The 25,880-nt window shown below is 32.7% G+C and overlaps 1 protein-coding gene and 1 pseudogene across 1 annotated transcript; both read left to right on the forward strand.

Annotated features, from left to right (window-relative positions):
• Positions 1–322: 322 nt before the first annotated feature.
• On the forward strand, positions 323–6,199 carry LOC149149074 (GDP-L-galactose phosphorylase 1-like; annotated as a pseudogene).
• Positions 6,200–24,769: 18,570 nt separating this feature from the next.
• Positions 24,770–25,676, forward strand: LOC149149075 (uncharacterized). The gene is made up of 3 exons (XM_089440159.1): positions 24,770–25,091; positions 25,180–25,250; positions 25,372–25,676. The coding sequence occupies exons 1-2, from the start codon at positions 24,785–24,787 to the stop codon at positions 25,230–25,232; spliced, it is 360 nt and encodes a 119-aa protein (XP_089296285.1). The 5' UTR covers positions 24,770–24,784; the 3' UTR covers positions 25,233–25,250; positions 25,372–25,676.
• Positions 25,677–25,880: the final 204 nt, after the last annotated feature.

Consider the following 25,880-nt stretch of genomic DNA (forward strand, 5'->3'; position numbering starts at 1 on the left):
CCTATTTTGCAAACAAGTATCCCACTCCTTTGTAGGATTTAAATCAAGACATTCAATTTCTCACCTTTTTTGTTCATTTATATGAAAATAAATTGTTGCGCTGTTGTCAAAGTTACTTAGAATTGTTGGTATTTTTTTATATGGAGCCGAATACATACTAAAAATTATTACATCCAATAAAAGTGTTGAAAGTATGGAAAATATCATGAACATATAAAATTTCAATGTGCAAAATGTGATGCAAATTATTGAAATTTTCTAGTCAACATAGATTAATTTGGGTATGCCATTTTGGGTGATGTTTTCAAGGACATGTTTTGACATGGATTGTATCCACAAATTGTGTGGGGGTATTAAATCCCATATCATCCCTATAAAATATGGTTTCATTTCTCAACTAAATCAACGGTGTCATATTAAGAAATGTCCTACTGAATTTTTAGTGGACATGGTGCTTTAGGGCGTCGACGCTAGTAAATTCAACTTCACCAAAGTAGCCGAGGAAGAGTTGTTCTTCCATTTTAAAGAAAGTGAGCAAAAAAAAATTCAATACTTGGAAAAATTCCCTATCTTTGATAGTCCAAATCTGATTGCCATAAATGTAAGCATAAATAGCGAGGATGGAAGCAAATTTTGATGCAATGTTTGAGGGTTTTGAGTGCACTTTGATGCACTTCTCATGTTATTCTTTCTTATACTGTAGGTGAGTCCAATTGAGTGTGAGAATGTGCTTCTTGAGTATTGGACTACTTGCCTAAACGCATTAACCATGATAGCTTGTTGTTAGAATTTCATTTGGTTGTCGAGGCTAGGAACCCATTTTCTTGTCATGGGTACAAGAGCCTCTGAGATTTTACAACTATAAACCAACTACAATTCCACTTAACTCCACTATTTTAGTTGTGACATTTGACTCTTTTTGGATTGAAACAATTTCGGTGGAACATTTGAATAGAAATAAGAAGAGGTTAAATATTTCATTCTTTTTATTTTTTTCAATTCGATAACAAATTTTTAAACTATAGAGATATGATTACAACTGTGATATCTAAATGTTGTGAAAATTGACATGATGAATTAATGTGGAATGGTTATTACCTCAATATTCCTTTCCTCATTGAGAAAGCACCCAAAAAATGTACCATGAAGGTCTAAGAAAGGCGGGGTCAATATCATGGAGCTTCTTGACTCTCCTCCGAGGGTCTGTTTTTTTAAGCGGGTAATACTTCAGAGGATTTCTCTAATGACATTGGTAGTGTTGTCATATGTAGCAAAAATAGTTTTTTGTTTCCTTACGTATATTGTAGTAGAATATTACCAATATTTCTTCCTCCCTCATGCAATAATGTAGTTAACATTAATGGTTATGTTAAGACTTGTTTCTTTTAATAACGTCTATATCCCTTTTTTATATTACTAAACATCTCCTAATTATGTATATAACTAATGTTAAGTAGAAAAATAGGCTTTCCGAGAAGTGGACTAAGATATATTAGACACTAAAGTTAATATTGTTATGTGGGAAAACATAAATGGTAAGTTCATTGCAAAAGGAGGATACCCCTATATACAAGGTTTGAGAAATAGTCCAGGAAATGTTTAGATAAATGGCTTCTTTGGGGGTTCAAAGTTTTTGGGTTAGAAGCATATCAATAATGAGCATTGTCACAGCTTTGATGAAGACATGTATAATATACTATGGTAATGTACTCAGTGGTTGGAAAGATGGCATTTGATGCACATTTTCTCCATGTATTGTTATGAAACTCTCCAAATGAGGGATTTTATGTATAATTTCAAAACCACAAACCAAAAATATAGTTCAGTGGATATGTAAGACCCGGTTTTATCATTTGGTTCTATACACAACACAATTATTTTGTCCCTTGGTTAAGGATTCATAGATCTATGTGGAAGATCTTGCTAGCTCTCACAAAGTGTGGTTTGTTTTTACTATTCAAATAAAATATAAATACTATCATAACTACCTAAAATTAGGTTGATATATTACTTATACCTAATAGTATTAACTAGACTTTTATAAAACATTTTAAACAATCATTATCTTTGCAAATCTTAAAAACATATAACCCAAAAAGCTAAAAAATATCATCAAGAAAGTGTTCAACAAACCACTAAAGTAGTGACAGAGGTTATTGAGAATCTATATCAAGCTCATAAACTACTATCAAATAATTTATATGTAAGACAAAAACCTCGTCTCAATGCAGAGAATCTCTTGTTATTTAATTTTATTATATTGAATCATTTGTAATTTTAAAGTTTATTGATATTTATTCTCTGGTTAGATGACTTCTTTTGAATTTTTTACTTGTGTTGTTTACAAATAATTAAGCTTGAAACCTTTTATTTGATTCGAAATTCTAATACACATACATTTCTGAGAGAAAGAGACAGAGACAGAGACAAAGAGACAGAGAGAGAGTTTAAGTGATTTGCATTTATTTCTATTCTCGGTCACAACATTACCCATAATTTGGGGGAATGGGAAGAATATGTGTTAGATCGCTGAATTCTCTAATCTATGAAGTTGACTTCTTATTTTCTTTCTATGAAGCTACTACATTGATAGACTTACATTTTGGAATGACCATACTAATGAAAATTATTCTTCATTTTATGGGTTATATCTAGCCTTCCCATTTACATTTCTTTGAGCTTGTAAAATTTGTGATTTGTGCCAATTTCTCCATTGTTTGCATGAATGCGAGTGTCATGTGGAATTCTATTGGGTTTTACAAGGTGAGATTAATACACTTGTTTTCTCTATTTTTCAAATAGGTATCCCACTCCTTTGTAGGATTTAAATCAATACCCTCACTTTCTCACCTTTTATATTCATTGCTATGTAAATAAACAGTTTAGCTATTGTGAGAGTTACTAAGAATTGTTCGAATTTCTTTAGATGTAGGAACCTAATACATACTAAAAATATTGCATCCCATAAAAGCGTTGAAAGTATGGAAAATTGTATGAACATTTAAAATTTCAAAGTGCAAAATGTGATGCAAATTCTTGAAATTTCCTATTGAGCATACATTGATTTGGTTATGCCTTTTAGGGTGATGTTTTTTAGGACACTTTCTAACATGGATTCTATCCATAGACTATGCGGGGATAATCAATTTCAAATCATCCTAGATGAGTATGGTTTCATTGCTCAACTGAATGAAGGACATCATCTTAAGAAATGTCCTACTGAATTTCAAGTGTAGAAGGTCTTGCAGGGCTTCGACCCTAGTAAGTTCAAATTCACCAACTTAGGGCGGAAAGAGATGCTTCATGCCTTTGACAGCCCAATTGTGTGTTCCATAAATCTAATTAGAAATAACGATTATGACAACACCTTTTCATGCAGTGTTTGGGGTTTTTTTATTGTTCATTGATGCACTTCTAATGTTATTCTTTTCTATACTACAGGTGAATCCAATTGAATAAGGGCATGTGGTAACTATGCCTACAGTATTGGAATGCTTTCCCCAATGTATTTACAATGATATCTTATTGTTAACATTGCATTTGGTTTTCGAGGCTGGCAATCCAATTTTTTGTCTTGGTTGCAATAGCCTGAGATCTTTTGCAACTATAAACCATCTACACTTCCACTTAAGTACACTATTTTAGTTGCAACAAGTGACTCTTTACTCATTTAACCTGTTTTGGTGCAACTTTTGAAAATAAATAAAAGGTTAAGTAATTCATCATTTTAATTTTTTTTATTCAATAACTTATTTTGAATTGTAGAGATATGATTACAACCGTGATATCCTAAAATTGTACAATTTGACATGAAGAATCAATTTGGAATGATTATTATCTTAACTTTCTTTCCCGCACCCAAAAAAGCAGTACCATGGAAGTCTGAGAAGGTGGGGACAATATCTTGGAGCTTCTTGACTATCCTGTGAGGGGCGTGGTTTTTGAAGGGGGTAACACTTTGGAGGATCTCTATGATGTTGTTGGTAGTGCTTGCGTTTGTATTCAACGTAACATCATACCATACAATGTTCTCATTGCAAATTGCTGCAAAACAATGTTTTTGTTTCCTCAGGTATATTGTAATAGCATATTACCAATATTTGTTCCTCCCTCATGTAGTAGTGTAGTTTGCATTGATGGTTGTGCTGATACTTGTTTCTTTTTAGAAAGTATAGAATCCCTTTCTATATTACTAAATATCTTCAAATTGTTTATGTAACTAGAATTATGCAAGAAAACAAGCTTTAGGAGAAGTGGACCAAGAGATATTAGATACTCAAGTTAATCCTCCTATGTGGAATAACATGAATGCATTTAAAAACTTAAATGGTAAGTTGATTGCAAAAAGAGGATACCGCTATATACAAGGTTTCGAAAATAGTCTTGGAAATGTTTAAATAAATGGCTTCTTTGGGGGTTCGATGTTTTTGGCTTAGAAGCATATAAGTAATGAACATTGTTGTACCTTTGATGAAGACATTTATAATATACCTTTGTGGTACTATACTCAGTGGTTAGAAAGATGACATTCGATACACATTTTCTCCATGTATTGTTATGAGACTCTCCAAATGTGGGCTTTTATGTATAATTATAAAGCCACTAAGAATATGTATCATTTTTTTTTTGATTCAATAACTAATTTGTAACTATAGAGATATGATTACAACTATGATATCTCAAAACTATGGAAATTGGCATGATGAACCAATATGGAAAAATTATTACCTCAACATTCCTTTTCCCATAAAAAAAGGACCTACAAAGAGAGTATCATCGCAGCCTGAGAAAGGTGGGGTGATGCTTTTAAGATAAATGCAGATGAAACAACAAAATCTTGTTGATATAGTAATTTTACTAAACAACATCACTTCGATTCACAATAAAGACAATGCTCACTGAGCTCTTCACCCATTTCGACAAAAATGTCTTTACTCTTGCGAGTAGAACATGTCAAAGTTACGGGTTCATTTCATCTTAAAAAAACATCGTCGTGAGAGAACCATCACATTCAATAAAAGATCCATACCTACATTGACAAACCATCCATTTCCAAATTTCCAAGCTAGCTAGTACCATAGAAGGGTATGAATGTGAAGTAAAGCTCTTTACTTAAAAGATATATATATATATATATATATATATATATATATATATATATATATATATAGAGAGAGAGAGAGAGATGAAATTTTACCATTGATTCTAATTGATATTTTTTAGTAATATAGATTTGAACCAACATAATTAAAATAATGTTTATTAAGTGATAAGCCCCTGGGGCTTTGGATTGACAGTGAATTGGTGCATTGTTAAGGCACTCCTTGTCATAGGTCACTGGTTTAAATCCCCGTGAATACTTACCTACCAAAAAACATTTATTAAGTAATAGATAATAATAATAACATTTAATCATTAAAGATTAACTATAAGATATAATGAATATAATATAGTAAAAATAATTAAAAAAAAGTCTTAATAATATAGTAAAAACAATTAAAAAAAAAAAAAATTAAGTATATGTGGAGGGTAACAAAAACACAAAAACAACATTGGATAAGAAAGCGAGTTAATAAATTGGATAAAAAACCTAGTTAAGAAATTACCATGAGAGCTTTTAGAATAAATTAAATTTCAATTGGCCCGCACTTCTTTTCATTCCCAGCAACAAGGATTCCATGATCGTACAAGTTCAAATCAGATTCTAAATTTCAAGTGTCAAAGATTAACACGCAAAACCAAATACCGAGGATTTATGTAACAGATTTGAGAGACGGGGTGATTGTGAAAAACAAGTGTCACGCACAAGGTGACAAGGTGACCGTAATGGAGACTGAGAAAGTCGGGTTTTGCTTTGACACGATTTTGGGTTGAGTTTCACTGAATTCCTTCGACCGATTGTAAACCCTCCATGCCATGCCATTGTGTTGTCTATAAGTAAGATACATATCACTCTGAAACACAATTCGCAATCCCTTTTCCTATTATCGATTCCATTTTACATTCTGCAAGTAGAGTTAAATTCATCATTTTATTTTAGAAGTATAACGAAGAAGTAGGTTCTGGAAGATTGGCAGAAGGGTCGACAAAGGCTGCATCCGGGTGCCACAAGCCGAGCTATCCTGTACCCCCTCATTCTCACTGCCCTCCATCTCCACCTTCCCATGCCCATCACCTTCGTCCTATCCCGCATGCTTAATTTCCCCGGTCTCATATTTTGTGTTATTAAATCTCACAATGAGCACATGCATATCACTAATGTGGTCTGCTTGCTTTTACATTAGGTACTCATCACCTCCTAGCAAGTAAATAAATAAATGCCATTCATGTAATGTAATCATTTGGCAGAAATGTTATGTCAATCTCAATAAAATTTTGTGAACTTTGTTGGTATAAGTTTTAAAATAATGGTTACAGTTAGTTATTTATGCATGATGATATGAATGTCTCTTTTATCTGAATAGTATTTGAACACATTTATATTATTAGTGGTGATAAACACAATAGTATTACATATTATAAAGCTTTATTAAACCTAAAAATAGTATTTTTTAAAATTTAATTAATATTTTATTTTTCCTTTTATATTGATACTCTTTAAACTAACATATCAAAAATTCATTTCGGCCTAAAGGATTGTAAGATTATTTTATGGAAAAATTGTGAAATCATCTATTAATTCTTAGGATATAAATAGTGTTTACAACTTTCTAAATGATTTGTTCTCATCATGATGTGATAACGGTTGCCTTCAAGGATCAAATATAAAGACATGGTTTGAGGTCAAGGCATGTCAATTAATGATTAAAAATTTAACATATCTCATAATGTTTTTCTGTAATAAATTGAATATCCATCCAAATGATACAAAATGAAACTTAATTTCAACATTTAATTTTGGCCCATTAATATTTCTAAAACTTGTGTATTAAAAAATTATATATATATATATATATATATATATATATATATATATATATATATATATATATATATATATATATATATATATATATATATATATATATATATATATTTCTTAACCCTTTCGTATATCATAAAAGAACTATACATGGCATGCATGTAAATTTAGTCATGAATCAACTCTAAGATATGAACTAAATGATTCATAGTATTGCATGTTCATCCTTAAATATTTTCATTCTCTTTTTGTTTCCCATTGTACTTTTTTCAGAAGAAATGACATGTGCTTCCAATGAAACAAGGAACTCATACATATGATTTGGACTACTTGCCATGTTGTTCAACAAAATTCTTAGTAATGACTATGGTCATATAGGAAAATTGAGAGAATTCGTACGTAACAACCTTATTATAATAAGTTACTACATCATATCTATTGTATGAGATTCATTCTTCCTATTTCTAATAATGTTCGACATCAAAGATTTCTCATTTGAATACAACTATAGATGTTGAGATGGAAGAATGAAATAAAAGTATACATAAAGTGGTAACAAATGCTTTTATTTTTCTAATTTACTCTATTTCTTGATCATTGAATTCATTAAAACATGCGTAATATTATTTTTACTTTTCGGACACATCTACATTAATATGATAACAATATAAATTTAGAAACATCTAAACCTATTTATCAAGTGACATTTCCTTACATTGCTTAGAAAATGCTCTCCAAATATATGATTTCGAAATACATTAGTTGAAATAGCTCAAAACTAAATATTAGACAGTAAAATGAGTAAGTTTTTTAGGAGTGAATCATCACTCACTTAGAATACTCACTAGAAATTTACCATAACGACCTATGACTACAATTGACTAGTCTATCATTAGAAATAAAATGGAATAAAAGGAACTTGTATCTTTCTCAAAACACAACTTCTTAATGTGAATAGTGGGTTTTAATGTTTAGTAATGCACCCCAATTTGAAAAAGTATCTAGGTTGTTTTGAGCTTGAAGAGTTGGCACTTTTGGCCTTATGGACCATTGAAAAGGTAAAAAATGTGAAGCTGAGGTGTACACTTGTATTTTAGTGTGAAAACCCTTTCACTACCCATATTGCAGATGTCATGATGAATTGTAATATTTAAATTTTTTGGAAATGTTAACACAAGTAATGGATCACCCTCATTATTTGTCGAGAAGGAAGTGGGGCTCTACTATATAATTTTGATGATGGTTGTGCATTGTATGAATGTGTTGACATCATAATTTCAAATGATAGGAATGGAAGATTCCGATATGTTATTGGTTCTCTAATTTCCATGCTAAATTGTAGATGTCATGCATACCACTCTTTGTAAAAAGGACGATTTCAAACTTAGTGATGATATGAATATAAACATGATGATATGCACTTTTGATTCCTAGAATATGTGGCTAGCATGACTTATATAGGTGTAAATTGTTTATTTCTGATAGTATCTAATGTGCTGTAAGCTTCAAAAATTGTGGGGAGTCTTGGGCACATGTATTCCATTATACGTAGAAATCATTTTGGGAAATTCCACCTCAAGATAGTTTTATTAAAATAATTAATTATTTTTAATGGGTCCCTAAGTATACGCTTAGGAAATTAAAATAATTAAATGGTATTAATCAATCTATGGGTGAAACTTCTAGAAGAAGACGAGGATCAATAGAAAATTATTTGAGCCATTGATTAGAATCTAATCTGGGTCATTGGTTCTCAACTGAATGATTATAAGAGCAGGCTTACTCGGAAGTTGGAGAGAACATCGAGTAAGATATTAGAGATCAAATTTCTGAAGGGAGTGACGCAATAGTTACCAAAGAGAGATTCGAAGTGGTTTCTTGCAGTGAGGGGCAGAGATAGTATTTGGAAGGAAGTTTTTCCATATCCAAGGAGTGCATAGTAGAGAGAAAGTGTACTCCATAGAAATGTTGATGCAATGAAGAGAGGGAGAGCATACCTTTAGAGGGAGATTCGTATTTAATGAGGAGAAGTTGAGTTTTAGAGGAAGAAGCTAGAGTGGGACCCTGGAGAGCCAAAAGAACTATTTCCCAAAGTAGAAGATAATCAGGAGCAGAGGGAGAGAGCTACACTTGTCCCAGCAGGCTGACACAAAACTGATTAGGCTAATGAAAAGGCAACACAGAGGCAGCAAGGGGCAACTCATCTTGAGCTAAGGTTGGTGTTGGATTACCAGTGGAAGTGGGAAGTTTCTCACTAGATGTTTTTCATATGTTTTCTCTGCATGGATTTCTCGTTCTGAAGGATCAATAGATTTGTATTTAGATTACTAATTCTTAATCATACAAACCCTGAGCTACTCCACTAGTTTTCCCACACTAGGTTTTTCCGGGGACATTTGCCGAAAAAAAATTATGTAGATGTGTGTGATAATTATTTCTCGTTTGTCTTGTATTTAGTTTCCACCGTTTGTATTTGTGTATGTTGTAGTATATTTAATTCAATATTTGTCGTAGCACACAACAAGTAAATTGTTTAATCGAATTAACAATAAGAAGAATTAACATCAGTTGTTGTAGTAGGAATCAACTAACTAAATTTTCACATGATATAACAACACAAATAATGAGTAGAAGAGATCAAAACTAGAAAGGAAGAGGAATTCGAAATTACTAGAAAGGTAGCAATTCAAAACCCCAGAGGCAATGCATTTCGTGGGCTAAGGAGGTCAAAGTTTTGAGGAGAATTTGATTTTTCAAAGTGAGTTGATAGAGAAATTTGATCTCCAAATCAAAGCTTTCCAGAGGTAGAAGTGAGCAGTGTATGTTTCCTTGTATATAATATCTTCAGCTGGACGCAGATATTTTACAACAGTTGTTGTCAAAATAGCGTCAGTGGGGGGAGAAGAAGACACACTTAAGGGAATTCTTCCTCAAAGGACTTCCAGCCAAGAAGTCTGAATTCTGATTTGCTAAGTAGCAAGAGGGAGTTGTAGATATACTAGCTCCAACATGGGGTTCATAGGCTAGCCCATCAGCAATTCAAAGGAGAGAGGAGGCGATTTGACATTTCATCCCCAAACATGGCAGCCATGGGTTACGAGATTAGGATCGGTTGGAGGGTGCATCCAACTACGTGATCTGGATGACAAGGATATCATGCCTTCTAGATGAGCAAGATATCAAAACCTATGTTAACTATAGAAAATATTGTAGATTCATAAGCTCATGCAATGTACTAAAGCCCATGAGAAGAATCTACTTCTACTTTCAAATAGAGGAAGCCAATAAATCAATCAAAACAATATGAACAAGAAGAAGATAAAGCAATATGAACTGGCAGTTGGTAAATTTGATTAGGGGCTTGGAGAACTCTTCCTGTGGGTACTGGTAAATGAGATCAGGGGATTGGATTTCCCTCCTACTGAGTGTTGGAGAATGAGAGAATATTGTATCCTTGTGTAGGTGGGTGATTGCATACTGGTAATAGTAATTCTAGTATACGATTGTAAGATGTTTTCATTTATAATAAAGGATGAAGACAAAGAGAACAATAACGATGGTTTCTCCACATTGAGTTTCCACCTAAAAATTATGGTCTCCTCATGTGTTGCTATGTTGATTATGTATGATGTTTTATTTTGTTTTTACTTCTCATGGATACTTTTTAATTAAATATTAATGAAGTGATGATATACTCGTTAAAGTAGAACAAATGGAAAAATATATGAAAAGTTAGTTAATTGGATATATGTAGTTGTCCTTCATCATTGGTGTGCACATACAATGTTTTACTTAATGAAAGTAGCATACAAAAATCTAGATAAGAAATTGAAAGGTTTAAGTGAGTTTTAAAATATTGATTCACCACCACCCCTAGAATAATGAGCTAGTAGTTGTCCATTGAGAAGACAAGTGGTACACGATTTTAGCGCTGGAAAATGGATGTAGGTTTGTCTTTGGCAGTGGATTCCAGACTTCCTAAGAAGGAGGTAAATCCTAGTACTACTTTGAGGGTGGAGGTGTGAGCCTCTAGATTCCCTTGTTGCTTATACATGCACCATATCCTTTTATTTATTGGTTAAGTAAATGTACATATGTATAATGTGTATATTATTGTAAATTCTCTATCGAGTTGTGGTTATAAAGCTCCATATAAAGTACGATTATTTGCTAGTTGAAGAAAATGTTCATGAGTATATGTGGTTCTGATTGTAAGTATTGTAATGAGTTGTGTTATAAAGATCTAGTACATGGTATGGTTGTCATGTTTTCATTAAGATGTCATTATAAATATTGCTATGAATTGTCTTAGAATCTCTATGGTGTAGTATGTTTCGTTTTTTAGTGGTCTTACTAGTTATTGGTGTCATTGAACAACAAGGATGGTGTTCCCCTAAGGGGGAGTGTTATGTAATAACCCTGGATAAAAATACATGTAATAAAGTTAATAAAGCAAAAAATAAGACCAAGGTCACGGGGCACATATCCCAAGGCGAATACTAGGAAAAAAATCCTGGTGGGTATTCATTTGGTTTATTATGGCTAAAGCAAATTGGAAAAGGAAATGGTAAAGGAAAAGAGGCATTTATGGACATTTATTTATGAAAATAATGGAAAATAGGAAAAAACAAAGGTGAAAGGTAACATATCTTCATGAGAATGAAATTGAAGGAAAAATAGAGGAAAATGGGGAAATAGAGGCCTCAACTATAAATAGGCTTTTGAGGATCAGTTCATGTCATTTTTCAATGTTTGATTTTTTCCACCTTTAGCTTAGAGCTCCCTTCTATTTCTTTCTCTCTCACACTCTTCCACACTTAGAGTTTTCTTGGAGAATTCTTGGAGCACATTAGGTTTGGAGAAAGAAGGCAATGGAAAGTAGGAAAGTGCAAGGGGACAATGATATCAATAGTTACAGAATAACGTCCCTTCTCTATATTTATTCCATAAGGCTTTCCCTTTTGAAAATAACTTCCCTCCTATCCATTTGTCATCACATTGAGCCTTTGGATTATATGTTAGATGATTGTAGAATGTTCAACAATTCGATTATCCTAGGTGAAGGTAGCTGAAAGGAATGATCTCGAGATGTAGGCAAATGTTTTATTAAAAATTTTCTTTTAGTTTTCATTATTTTTTTGGATGAATGGAGAGTTGAAGTTCCTGAAGCAGAAGTTTTCTTTCAGAAAGACAGACCTTTATAGGAATTTTCTTATAGTTTAGAAAGTCATTTCAGGGCCAAAATCTGGCATAGAAAGTTGCATGAGGCCACGAGAGCTTGATATGAAATTAGTAGATTGTGATTTTCATGGCCTCTACGAGTTCATAATTGGGCATGTTTAAGAGAATGAGATTGAGCTAGTCAAATTTTAAACCCCATGCCTACATAACTGATCTGAAATGATCATAAACTAAAATTGATGTAGAATTGATTGACAATTAATGATTAAACATAATAAAGATACATAACATAAGTGAAAGTAGTAAAAACACAGTGATACCAAACATAATATTGATGACGAAGTTCATCCCTGATGGCTTATGTCTCTAGGTTCACTTTCAAGATGGGTGACCGTTTTTATTAGGAATGAAAATAAGGTGTTGGTTACACAGAGATTTGATGAGTTTGAATGTGCAGCATTTCTGATCACTGTCAGCAAATAACCATCTGAAACAGATTTCCAATGCCTCTAACGGATTCCAATTCTCACCTTGGATGCTCCTATAACACTGAAAACATAACTGCCTATGACCTCTAGAATCTACCAGTAAAAAGTCAAAACACCACTCTTCTCATCAATGAAGGAAATATTTGCCTTTTAAAAGCCTCCAAGTTCATGAAAACCACCTTGGTTGAATTCAAGGTGAATTTGGTTGCCTCAGGTTGAGTTTTAGAACTCGGTCTTGTGCTTCCATGACACCTACACTAGGTTTAATGACCATCGCATTAGTTGTTTTAACAACTTCAACAGAAGAATCATAAATAAACTTTATAATATCCACAAGACTGCTGGTGATTTACTAACCGGTTGGAGTAGGTTGACCGCCTGCGTGTGAACAGGGCGGTCTAACCGTGACCTGACATCTAGTGCCTATCCCGACAGTTCCGACAACGGCTTCACTAACCACCCGCATGTGACAACTACCCAGTGGTTACATCTAGCAGATAACCTCCGACGTGGTTGCAGTCAAGGCCTATGGTCTTGGTTTATATTTGTTTTACAATGTGTTAACATATGAATATAGTCCGAGAGTTATATGAGAATAGCTTTAGGGGTTTAGACTTAGGCAATGATTCATTAGGTATAGAATTAGGCTTCGATACATGGTTTAGGGCTTAGGTGTTAGGTTAATGCACTTAGGGTTTAGGTTTTTAGCATTAGGTTTGTATTACGTTTTGGTTTCACAAAAAAAACCTATCTACCTTTTCTTCATCAAAAAGTGACATTTGTACCAATATCATAGGAAGATAACCTATGTGGACAAATCATTTCAAACCCTGCAAAGTGGATGACAACCTATAATGATGATCAATCTGTGAGGCAACGACATGACACATGTCATCGACCAATCATAGTGGAACTGTCGATGGACACAAGTCAACAGCTAGTACAAACCCATAACCACTCAACACCATTAAAACCATAAAAATTACCTGAACAACCTGATCCATAACTAACATTGTCGAACTATCGAATCTTAACGAAATTGATGAAGACACTGAATACTGATGACAACACTTGAACAACTGTGCAACTGAATCAATGGAATCCTCCTGGATAATTCCTCTCCACTTGAAAGCTTTTGGACCACAAAAGTTTGACTAAAAAATTACTCGATAAGGGTAGAACTCCCTCTCTTTCCACCTTGACCTGACCATGTACCAATACCTTCGATCAATCACTTGCAAGTGATGATCGTGATGATGCTGACCATGGAAATTTTTGAGTTGGTGACCTGTTTCATCCATCTACAGTATGAACAACTTATGATGATGGGCAAACAAACTGTTATCAACATGGCAATTGATTTCTTTCCACTAAGAACCATGACTTAGTGATTCACAATCTTGGGAAATAGTCTCTATTGGATGTTGTTTAATACCATCAATATGTATAAACAATATATTTTTTGTAATGATAGAGACAATCAAGGATATACTTGATATCAAACTAGCTACTTGAATTGACATACTTTTTTGCTTCCTATTTACTAAGTGAACTTGTTCTAACTTAGTTTGTCTTTGAAAGTATGATTTAGTTGTTGATTTGTTTGAATCATTTTTTCCTCATTTATTACATGATGTTTCCATTGATTCGCCATCCTAATGGGTAAGGTCTTCGATGATTCCGCATTTCCAAACCCAAACTTTTAACTAAATATTCAGAGATTAGATTCGCCTATGATCCACTATCAAACATTGCATCTATCTTTGTATGCTTAGAGTTTATCCTTATGTTAAACAAATAAAATCTCTTATCATCATGTGGAGGATTGATGTTTGATGAATATGCAATAGTTTTCAATCTTGAACCAGTGTTAGAAATTTTACCTATCGTAACCATGATGGTTATCCTCCTCTCATCACCTGAATCTAAAGCTAGATCTTGCTGGACTACTGTAATTGCCTGTTTTTCATCCTTCTCCTTAAGGAAATATCTGGGCTTAAGTTCTGGATGAAGTTTCCAGTACTTCGATTCATCATGTCTAATTCTCTAGAAATGAGAACAAGTAGGTCTTTCCTTCTGAACAATCATTGATTTCTTCCCCTTACTGTCATTGGAATCTTTGGTTTCCAACTCTTTGGATGATTGCAATGAACTCTTAAAGGGCTTGCCACTTGATTCATTATGTATGGCCTAAACACACACCTCATCAAAATCATCAGGAGTAAACATCAATAAAATATGTTGCAAATATGAATGTAAATTGTCGATATATTTAAAAAAAAATCACCTATATCCAATGAAATACTAAGTGCCAATGCTTTCTTTCTAAACTCCTGACTAAGCTCCTGAACACTTTTCCCTTTACCTTGCCTCAGATGTTTCTAATCAATAATAGCTTGTTGCATGTATCCTATAGGATAGAATTGTTTCCTAAGACCTTTTAAAAACTTAGAGCATGAGGAGATGACCTTTCCTTTATGCTTTACATCTATCTAATTTTTACATTCCCACCAGACTAAAGATGTTCCCCCATTCTAAGTGTACCTAACTGAATTTTAGTTTTATCTCTAGAAATGTTCTGAATACGAAAATACACTTCTAACTTCTTAATCCATTTATCTAGATTTTTAGGATTCATTTCGCCATCATAAACAGGTAACTCAAATTTAACACCAAGTTTCAAAAGATATGTTTTCTTAGGTTTCTTTTCCATTTCAGATTCTGCACTCGAAGAAGAAGAAGATGATGATGATGATGGAGATTATGGAGGTGAAGGTGGTTTATCAATCATCCCTTTACCTTTTTCCTTCTCTGATGCCTTTGAATAAGAATCTACATCTCTCGCCTTCTTGTATTTGTACAATTCTCCCAAAATCTGCTACATAGTTAAGAATTCCTGCTGAAACTGTTCTTCACTCATCTTAGTTTCATTGTTTTCACCTGCATCACATCCTGACATGGTCGATTTTTGATCGACTCATCACTTTCCAATCTCTAGATTGATTTGCTCAAGGATTCCTTCTCCTCGTTGTGACTTTGACCTAGTTAACATTAAATGGAAATTTGTACAAATGCAACCTACTCTCATACTAAATTATATGATCTCAAATGATCATAAACTAAAACTGATGTAGAATTGATTCACCATTAATGACTTGAATGTTAGCTAAAAGTACGGAAATCAAGGAAAACTACTTGAGAAGAAGACTTTACGACAATTGATTAAACATAATAAAGATGCATAACAGAAGAGAAAATAGTAAAAACACGTCGATACTAAATAGAGAGATTGAGGAAGAAGTTCATTCCTAATGGGCTATGTCTGTAGGTCCGCTTTCAAGATGGACGACCATTTTTTATTAGGAATGAAAAGAAGGTGTTGATTACATAGAGATTTGATTAGTCTAAATGTTCACGTAGGCACTTCTGATCATTTTCATCAAGTATTCCTCTGAACCAGCTTTCCAATGCCTCTTACAAATTCCAATTCTAACCCCGGATGCTCCTAAAACACTAAAAACAAAATTGCCTAGGACCTCAAGAAACCACTTTTCTCATCAAGGAAGAAAAACTTCACCTTTTAGGAGCCTCCAGGTTCATTAAAACCACCTTGGCTAAATTCAAGGTGAATTTGGTTACCTGAGGATGAGCTTTGGAACTTGGTCTTATGGTTCCATGACACCTAGGCTAGGTTTAATGACCATCACATTTGTCGTTCTAACAAATTCAACAAAAAAAACCATAAATAAACTTTATAATAACCACAGGATCATTGGCATCTTTCTAACTGGGCAGAGAAGGTTGACTTCCCATATGTGAACGAGGCGGTCTAACAATGACCTAACATCTGGTGGCTATCCCAACAGTTCTGGCAATGACTTCGTTAACCACCGCATGTGATAATTGCCGAGCAGTTACATTTGGCAGCTAACCTCCAATGCGGTTGTGGTCAAGGCCTATGGTCTTGGTTTTATATTTCTTTTATAGTGTTTTAATATGTGAATATAGTCTAGAGTTATATGAGCATAGGTTTAGAGGTTTAGACTTAGGAAATGATTCATTAGGTATAGAATTAGGCTTTGGTAAATGGTTTAGGGCTTAGGTGTTAGGTTAATGCACTTAGGGTTTAGGTTTCACAAAATAACCCATGTACCTTTTCTTCATCACAAATTTACATTTGTACCTGTGAAGAAACGACATGACACATGTCGTCGACCAATCCTAGCAGAACTGTTGATGGACACAAGTTGATAGCCAGGTACAAACCCATATCCACTGAATGCCATGAAAACCATAAACATTTCATTAAAAACGTGATCTATAACCAACACTGTCAAGTTGTTGAAGCTGAACTGAATTGACGACAACACTCAGTACTAATGACGACACTTGAACACCTATGGAATTGAATCAATGAAATCCTCCTGGATCAGTAACCCTAACCTTTAATATCATACAATCCTAATCATTGGTAGTTTTTTTGTCCATCATTTTGATAAAAAAAAGTAGTCTCCAAATAAGTCTCCTTACACTATAGATATCTATTTTCCTCTATAATGCCCTCGATTACATTCAACAGAACTCGGCATAAAGTGTCCTTGTTCTTGTATTTTCAAACTATATAAATCTAATTTGCAACTTCCTAAACTGACATTCAAATCTAAAGGGTCAAACATTTTTTAGAATCTTTGAATGAAATGAGAAATTTTCAATTAATGCCTCCTATCAGTATTCCATATCGGCATTTAAAATTGATAAACAAAATTGTAATATCAGAAAAACAATTGTTAAAATTTGAGAAAAAGGAGTCTATGTATGGGCTTTCAATAATATTCAACAATTTTTTTGTTAAAATCACATTGGAAAGGATGATTCCTATGCAATATTATTAAAAATTAGAAAAAAAATAAAATAATATGTAGACATAATACATCGTTTTACAAGATGAAATAATGTGACTCCTTTCTGAATATTTTCATCACAAGAGAAATATTGAATATTTTCAAAGTCTTCAGTGTTCCCTAGATTCCCAAATTCATCATCGATTCCTAAATTCATCATAATTAGTGTGGTCAAACAAAATTGTAATATGAGAAAAATAGTTATTAAAATTTGAGAAAAAAACTATGTACACACTCTATTAAGTAGTTCCAATCAAATTGGAAAGGATGATTTCTATGTAATATTCTTAAAAAAAATAAAAAAAATCAAATAAAAAATGTAGACATAATACTTTGTTTTACAAGATGATAATAAGCACTTCAGGATATGTTACCCCTTTATATTTTCATCTAGACATAATATTGAATATTTTCAAAGTCTTAAGTATTCCGTGGAATCCCAAATTCATCATAATGAGTGGGGTTAAAGAAAACCGTAATATGCCAAAAAAAAACATGTTAAATTTTGGGAAAAAAATAATCCTTTTCTATCACAATCAAATTGGAAAGGATCATTCATATTTAATATTATCAAAATGCAGAAAAATATATATATAATACGTGTCTTTTTTCTTCTGAATACATTCATCTCGAGAGAAATATTGAATATTTTCAAAGTCTTTATTACTCCGTGGATTAGCATCAAGTACTATGATTAGATGAAAAAAAAGAATTTACCCGATTAACAAATAAGAAGAAAAAAAAATTACAAGATCAACCAGCACTAATATAAAAGAGAAAAACAAAATACAAGTAAATTTCTCTAGGAAATAAAAAATTAATTTAAAATCATGTGCACATGAAATATACAATATACCAGTACTAAAATCAGAAATTGATAAGAAAACGTATTTATTTTTAAAATCGTAGCATGGTTCCAGTTCAACGAGTACTAAATATAAATGGGAAAAAATAATAAAAAATTAATTTAAAATCATGTGCACATGAAATATACAATATACCAGTACTAAAATCAGAAATTGATAAGAAAACGTATTTATTTTTAAAATCGTAGCATGGTTCCAGTTCAACGAGTACTAAATATAAATGGGAAAAAATAATTCAAGCAACTTTCTTTAAGAAGTAAAAGGCTAATTTAAGATCATGCGAACGGATATGAAAAAATATAATACAGATGTAATAAAACAAACATTAATACGAAAACAGGTTTATTTTTAAAATCGCAGCATGGTTTCGTAGGTGATCTAGTCTAATAAACACGAAAGTTGTTAGGAAAATATATTTATATTTAAAATGCCTCGAGATAGGAAAAGATATTTATATTTAAAATGCATCGAGATTTTATAGGTAATCAAATTTCTGAATTATAAAGATGTATGGTTTTATTTTTAAATATTTAAAAGTGTATTGGGTTAATTATAATTAAATTAGAATAATTATAAAAATTATATGATTGATAAATATATCAAAAGTATTTTTTTATTATACATCTCAATATCATAAAATTTAACTAAATTGTAATTTTAAATTATTGTTATTATTATTAAAAAATTAAATATATTAGTTAAACATAAATAAATTAAATAAAAATGTAATAATATTTATTGATTCAATTTATCATAGAAATTATTAACTTGTAAATATCTCTTTTTATAATACCATGGGCCAATACCATTATTTATCAATACCACATGCCTAATATTAAATGTGTTGATACTATGTTTTATTTAATTAACTAATTTAAGATAAATTAAGAGGGAAAAAATACAAGTAAATTTCTTTAGGAAATAAAAGGTTAATTTAAGACTATGTGCACATGAAATAATACAATACACAGGTACTAAAACAAGAAATAGAAATTGATAGGAAAACATTTTTATTTTCAAAATCGCGACATACTTCCCTAGGTAATCGAGTATGCGAATTATAAAGATATATGATTCTATGTTTAGTATTGAAAAGTATGGTGTGTTAATTATAATTAAATTAGGATAATCATATAAATTAAAAGGTTGGTAAACATTGATAAACATATCAAAAATAAATTTCCATTATGCATCTCAATATCATAAAAATTAACTAAATTGTGATTTTATTTTTAAATTATTATTATTTATTATTATTATTATTATTATTAAAAGAGTAAATATATTAGTTAAATATAAATACATTTAAAAAAATATGTAACAATATTCATTTATTCAGTTTATCATGGAAATTCTTAACTTGTAAATAACTCCTCTTATATTACCATGGGCCAATACCACGACTTAATACCACATACCTAATATTATATGTGTTGATATGATATTTTCTATAATTAATTAATTTAAGATAAATTAAGAGGGAAATAAAAATACAAGTAAATTTCTTTAGGAAATAAAAGGTTAATTTAAGATCATGCCCACATGAAAGAATACAATACAGAAATACAAAAACAAGAAATTGATAGGAATTTTTTGTTTTCTTCAAATTGCGCCATGGTTTCATAGGTAATCAAGTCTGTCAATTATAACGCTGTATGGCTCTATGATTTTAGTATTGAAAAGTCTGTTTAGTTACTTATAATTAAATTAGGACGATCATATAAATTAAATGAGTCTATGAATTATAAAGATGTATGCTTCTACGATTTTAGTATTGAAATGTGTGTTTAGTTAATTATAATTAAATTAGGATGATCATATAAGTTAAACGATTGGTAAACATTGATAAACATATCAAAATTACATATTCATTATACATCTCAATATCATAAACATAACTAAATTATTATTTTGGTACAAACCATTGAGCTCGAAACGTTTTCTTCGAGGTGGAATTATTATACATATACATTTCTAAGTTAGAGAGAGGGAGTTTGAGTTATATGCATTTATTTCTATTCTATGTCACAACACTACTCATAATTTGGAGAAGTGGGAGGAATATGTGTTAGATGGGTGAATTCTCTGATCTATGAAGTGGAGTTCTTGTTTTCTTTCACTACTCATAATTTGGGGGAGTGGTAATAATATGTGTTAGATGGGTGAATTCTCTTATCTATGAAGTGGAGTTCTTGTTTTCTTTCACTACTCATAATTTGGGGGAGTGGTAAGAATGTGTTAGATGGGTGAATTCTCTTATCTATGAAGTGGAGTTCTTGTTTTCTTTCTATGCAGCTACTACATTTACAGACTTACATTTTGGAATGACCACAATGAAGCCAATTATTTTCATTATATGGGATATATCTAGCCTTCCCATTTAGCTTTCTCTGAGCTTGCAAAATTTATGATATGTTCTAATTTATCCATTGTTGGCATGAATGTGAGTCTCATGTGGAATTATGGTTATTTTTACACATTTTGGAATGACCACAATGAAGCCAAATATTTTCATTATATGGGATATCTCTAGCCTTCCCATTTACCTTTCTGTGAGCTTCCAAAATTTATGATCTGTTCGAATTTATCCATTGTTGGCATGAATGTGAGTCTCATGTGGAATTATGGTTATTTTTTCTTGGTGAGACTAATAGACTTGTTTCCCCTATTTTGCAAACAAGTGTCCCACTCCTTTGTAGGATTTAAATAAGGACATTCACTTTCTCACCTTTTTTGTTCATTTGTATGTAAATAAATTGTTGCGTCATTGTCAAAGTTACTTAGAATTGTTGGTACTTCTTTTATATCAAACCGAATACATACTAAAAATATTACATCAAATAAAAGTATGGAAAGTATGGAAAACAGCATGAACATATAAAATTATAATGTGCAAAATGTCATGCAAATTATTGAAATTTTCTATTCAACATAGATTAATTTGGGTATGCCTTTTTGGGTGATGTTTTTAAAGACATCTTTTGACATGGATTGTATCCACAAACTATGTGGGGGTATTAAATTCTAGATCTCATCCCTATAAAATATGGTTTCATTTCTCAACTAAGTGAATGGTGTCATACTAAGAAATGTCCTACTATACTTTTAGTGGACAAGGTGCTTTAGGGCTTTGACCCTAGTAAATTCAACCTCGCCAAAGTAGGTGAGGAAGAGATGTTTTTCCATTTTGAAGAAAGTGAGCAAAAAAAATTTAGTACTTGGAAAAATTCCCTATCTTTGATAGTCCAAATTTGATTGCCATAAATGTAAGCATTAATAGCGAGGATGGAAGCACCTTTTGATGTAGTGTTTGAGGGTTTTGAGTGCACTGTGATGCACTTCTCATGTTATTCTTTCTTATATTGCAGATGAGTCTAGTTGAGTGTGAGAATGTGCTTCTTGATTATTGGACTTCTTGCCGAAATGCATTAACCATGATATCTTGTTGTTAGAATTTCATTTGGTTGTCGAGGCTGGGAACCCATTTTCTCGTCATGGGTACAACAACCTCTAAGATTTTACAACTATAAACCAACTATAATTCCACTTAACTCCACTATTTTAGTTGCCACAATTGACTCTTTTTGGATTGAAACAATTTTGGTGGAACTTTTGAATAGAAATAATAAGATGTTAAATATTTCATTCTTTTTATTTTTTTCTATTCGATAACAAATTTTTAAACTACAGAGATATGATTACAACTGTGATATCTAAATATTTTGAATATTGGCATGATGAATTAATGCGGAAAGGTTATTACCTCAACATTCCTTTCCTCGTTGAAAAAGCACCCAAAAAGAGTACCATGAAGGTCTGAGAAAGGCAGGGTCAATATCATGGAGCTTCTCGACTATCCTATGAGGATATGTTTTTTTAAGGGGATAATACTTTGGAGGATCTTTCCAATGATGTTGGTAGTGTTGTCATATGTCTTCCAGATAAAAACATGTCATACACTGTTCTCATTGCAAATTGGTGGAAAAAAGGTTTTTGTGTTTCCTTAGGTATATTGTAGTAGCATATTACCAATATTTGTTCCTCCCTCATGCAGCAGTGTAGTTAACACTAATGGTTATGTTGAGACTTGTTTCTTTTAATAAAGTGTATAATCACTTTTTATATTACTAAACATCTTCGAATTGTGTATATAACTAATGCTAAGTAGAAAAAAAAGCTTTGCGAGAAGTAGACTAAGATATATAATACACTCAAGTTAATATTTTTATGTGGGAAAACATAAATGGTAAGTTCATTGCAAAAGGAGGGTACCCCTATATACAAGGTTTGAGAAATACTCCAGGAAATGTTTAGATAAATGGCTTCTTTGAGGGTCCAATGTTTTTGGGTTAGAAGCATACCAGTAATGAACATTGTCATACCTTTAGTGAACATGTATAATATACCTTTGTGGTACTATACTCAATGGTTAGAAAGATGAAATTCGATACACATTTGCTCCATGTATTGTTATGAGACTCTCCAAATGCGAGATTTTATGTATAATTATAAAGCCACTAAGAATATGTATCGGTTTTATTTTTTTCAATTTGATAACTAATTTGTAACTATAGAGGTATGATTACAACTATGATATCTCAAAACTATGCAAATTGGCATGATGAACCAATGTGGCAAACTTATTACCTTAACATTCCTTTTCCTGTAACAAAAAAGCACCCACAAATAGAGTATCATCGAAGTCTGAGAAAGGTGGGGTGATGCTTTTAAGATAAATGCATATGAGACAACTAAATCTTGTTGATATAGTCATTTTATTAAACAATATCACTTCGATTCCTAATAAAGACAATGCTCACTGAGCTCTTCACCCATTTCGCCAAAGAATGTATTTACTCTTGCGAGCAGAACATGTCAGAGTTACGGGTTCATTGCATATTAAAAAAATATCATCGTGAGAGAACCATCACATTCAGTACAAGATCCATGCCTACATTCACAAACCATCCATTACCAAATTTCCAAGCTAGCTAGTACCCTAGAAGGGTATCAACCTGAAGTAAAGCTCTTTACTTATATATATATATATATATATATATATATATATATATATATATATACCATTAATTCTAATTGATATTTTTTAGTAATATAGATTTGAACCAACATAATTAAAATAATGTTTATTAAGTGATAAGTCCATGGGGCTTTGGATTGACGGTGAATGGTTGCACTGTTGAGGCACTCCTTGCTATAGGTCACTGTTTCAAATCACCGTGCATGCTTACCTACAAAAAAAAATTATTAAGTGATAGATAATAATAATGGCATTTAATCATTAAAAATTAACTATAAGATATAATGAATATAATATCGTAAAAACAATTGAAGGAAAAAAAAAAGGTCTTAATAGTATAGTAAAAAGAATTAAAAATAAAAATAAAAAAATTAGTTATGTGTGGAGGTTAAGAAAAACACAAAAACAACATTGTATAAGAAAGTGAGTTAAGAAATTGGATAAAAACCCTAGTTAAGAAATTACCATGAGGGCTTTTAGAATAAATTAAATTCGAATTGGCCCGCACTTCTTTTCATTCCCGGAAAAAAGAATTCCATCATCGTGCAAGTTGAAATCAGATTCTAAATTTCAAGAGTCAAAGATTAACACGCAAAATCAAATACTGGGGATTCATGTAACAGATTTGAGAGATGGGGTGATTGTGAAAAACAAGTGTCACGCACAAGTAGATGTTGACCGTAACGGAGAGTGAGAAAGTCGGGTTTCGCTTTGACACAATTTCGGGTTGAGTTTCACTGAATTCCTTCGACCGATTGTAAACCCTCCATGCGTGTTTTCTATAAGTAAGATCCATCCATTGCACTACAATTCCAAAACGCAATTCGCAATTCCTTTTTCTATTATCGATTCCGTTACACATTCTGCAAGTAGAGTTAGAATTCATCATTTTATTTTCACTTTATATCAACAAGATGGCCATGGCCATGAAATCCAAGAAGACGGAAATGGCGCGGTTGTGCTGGATATCAATAGTAGCAATGTTGTTGTTAACTTCGAAGATTCTGGCGACACACGCTGGAGCTGAAGCTGCTGCCGCTAAGTCTGTCATATGTCTATAAGCTAATACTTAATACCCATAATTTTTTTTGTTTATTATGCGTATACAGTACCTTAATTAGATTTGCATCTGCACTTTAAATAAATATGTGTCATTCAGATGGTCACCACCGCCAGGTACCTAGCCTAACCTAAGGCGGTATATGGTGGCAGGTATTTAATATCGATGTGAAATCCATGAGTACCGATGGTCTATGGTTAATATAATTTCGATGGCATACATTACCTTTGGGCCATTCAAACCTTCGTAGACTTTGTGAGCTGGCGCCACCAGCGCTTGACATCTGACTGCTATATTAACGCTGCCGTCCGGATCACGTGACAGCGGTATGGCACTGAGTCCGGTCTTCCCGCGCCTTTCCTCCTTGGTATTGTCACCTCCATCGACGGTGGGCGTCTGCTGCCAGGGATCAAGGGCCAGCACCGTGCCACGTTCTCGCCTCGGGCAGGTAGGGTATATACGCGGTTCCTCCGGTTTATTCGAGGTTTTTCCCTCGGCTCTCGATCTCCAGCTCTCTTCGTTTTTCCACTGCGAGGGTTTACCTTGTTGCTCCGCGCCGAGACCACAGCACTTCGGGTTCATACGCCGTTCCACAGGGGTTCCTCCTCATGCATCTCCAGTTTTGCCTCGGCCAGGTAAACACTCTCCAGTTTAATGTTTTTGATTCGAATCCCGTGATTACAGGTTATGCAATCGTCTAAAGTTTGTTCTTGTGTTTACCAGGTATGAACGGCATTACCCGACCTTGGCGGATCTGGAAGAGCTCCCCTAAATGAGGCCGCCGAGCTGCAGAGGTATTTATCTGAGCACTAGGGTTTGTTTCCGGTTGATGTAACTTCATTTCTCTCTGGTTGCCGGGAGTTTCCTCCATTATTGGAATGAGACCCCAACCTGATGACACATGGTTGGCCGCAGGTTTGACAGACCTCTGGTCTCGTTCCGATTACAAAGTCTTGAGATGTTGTTTAAGGAGCCGGGCATCTACCCGCTTGCGGTGATTTTGGGTTCTACCCTGGCTTCCAAAGCTATGAGTTTCGCTTGGTCTGCTTACATAAATGTGTACTGTTGTTAAACGTTTTCATGGCTACGACCATATATTTTGACTATTGTGAGAATCTGGTTGATAACCAGTTTGTTAATGATTTGTGAACTCGTTTAGCTCGTGGCCTATGATTCACATGTAAATATTTATATATATATGTTTTAACACAGTTGCATTACGCCCCTGTCTATTTGTGGTATTGTTTGGAATGATTTCCTTCTGTATTACATAGGGTTTATATGTTAACTGAATGTATATTACATTTCTGAATGCATATTACATTTCCTATTCGGAATTCTTGTTGATTCGGACACTGTCCTGTATACATATTGTCAATTAGTTCAAGGGTTTATAGCACATGGCTGCCATATTGCTCAAGTGT

The sequence above is a fragment of the Pinus tabuliformis genome, chromosome 9 (genome assembly GCF_031772625.1).
Source record: "Pinus tabuliformis cultivar Carrire ecotype Pingquan chromosome 9, CPIR1, whole genome shotgun sequence".
Classification (NCBI taxonomy): Eukaryota; Viridiplantae; Streptophyta; class Pinopsida; order Pinales; family Pinaceae; genus Pinus; species Pinus tabuliformis.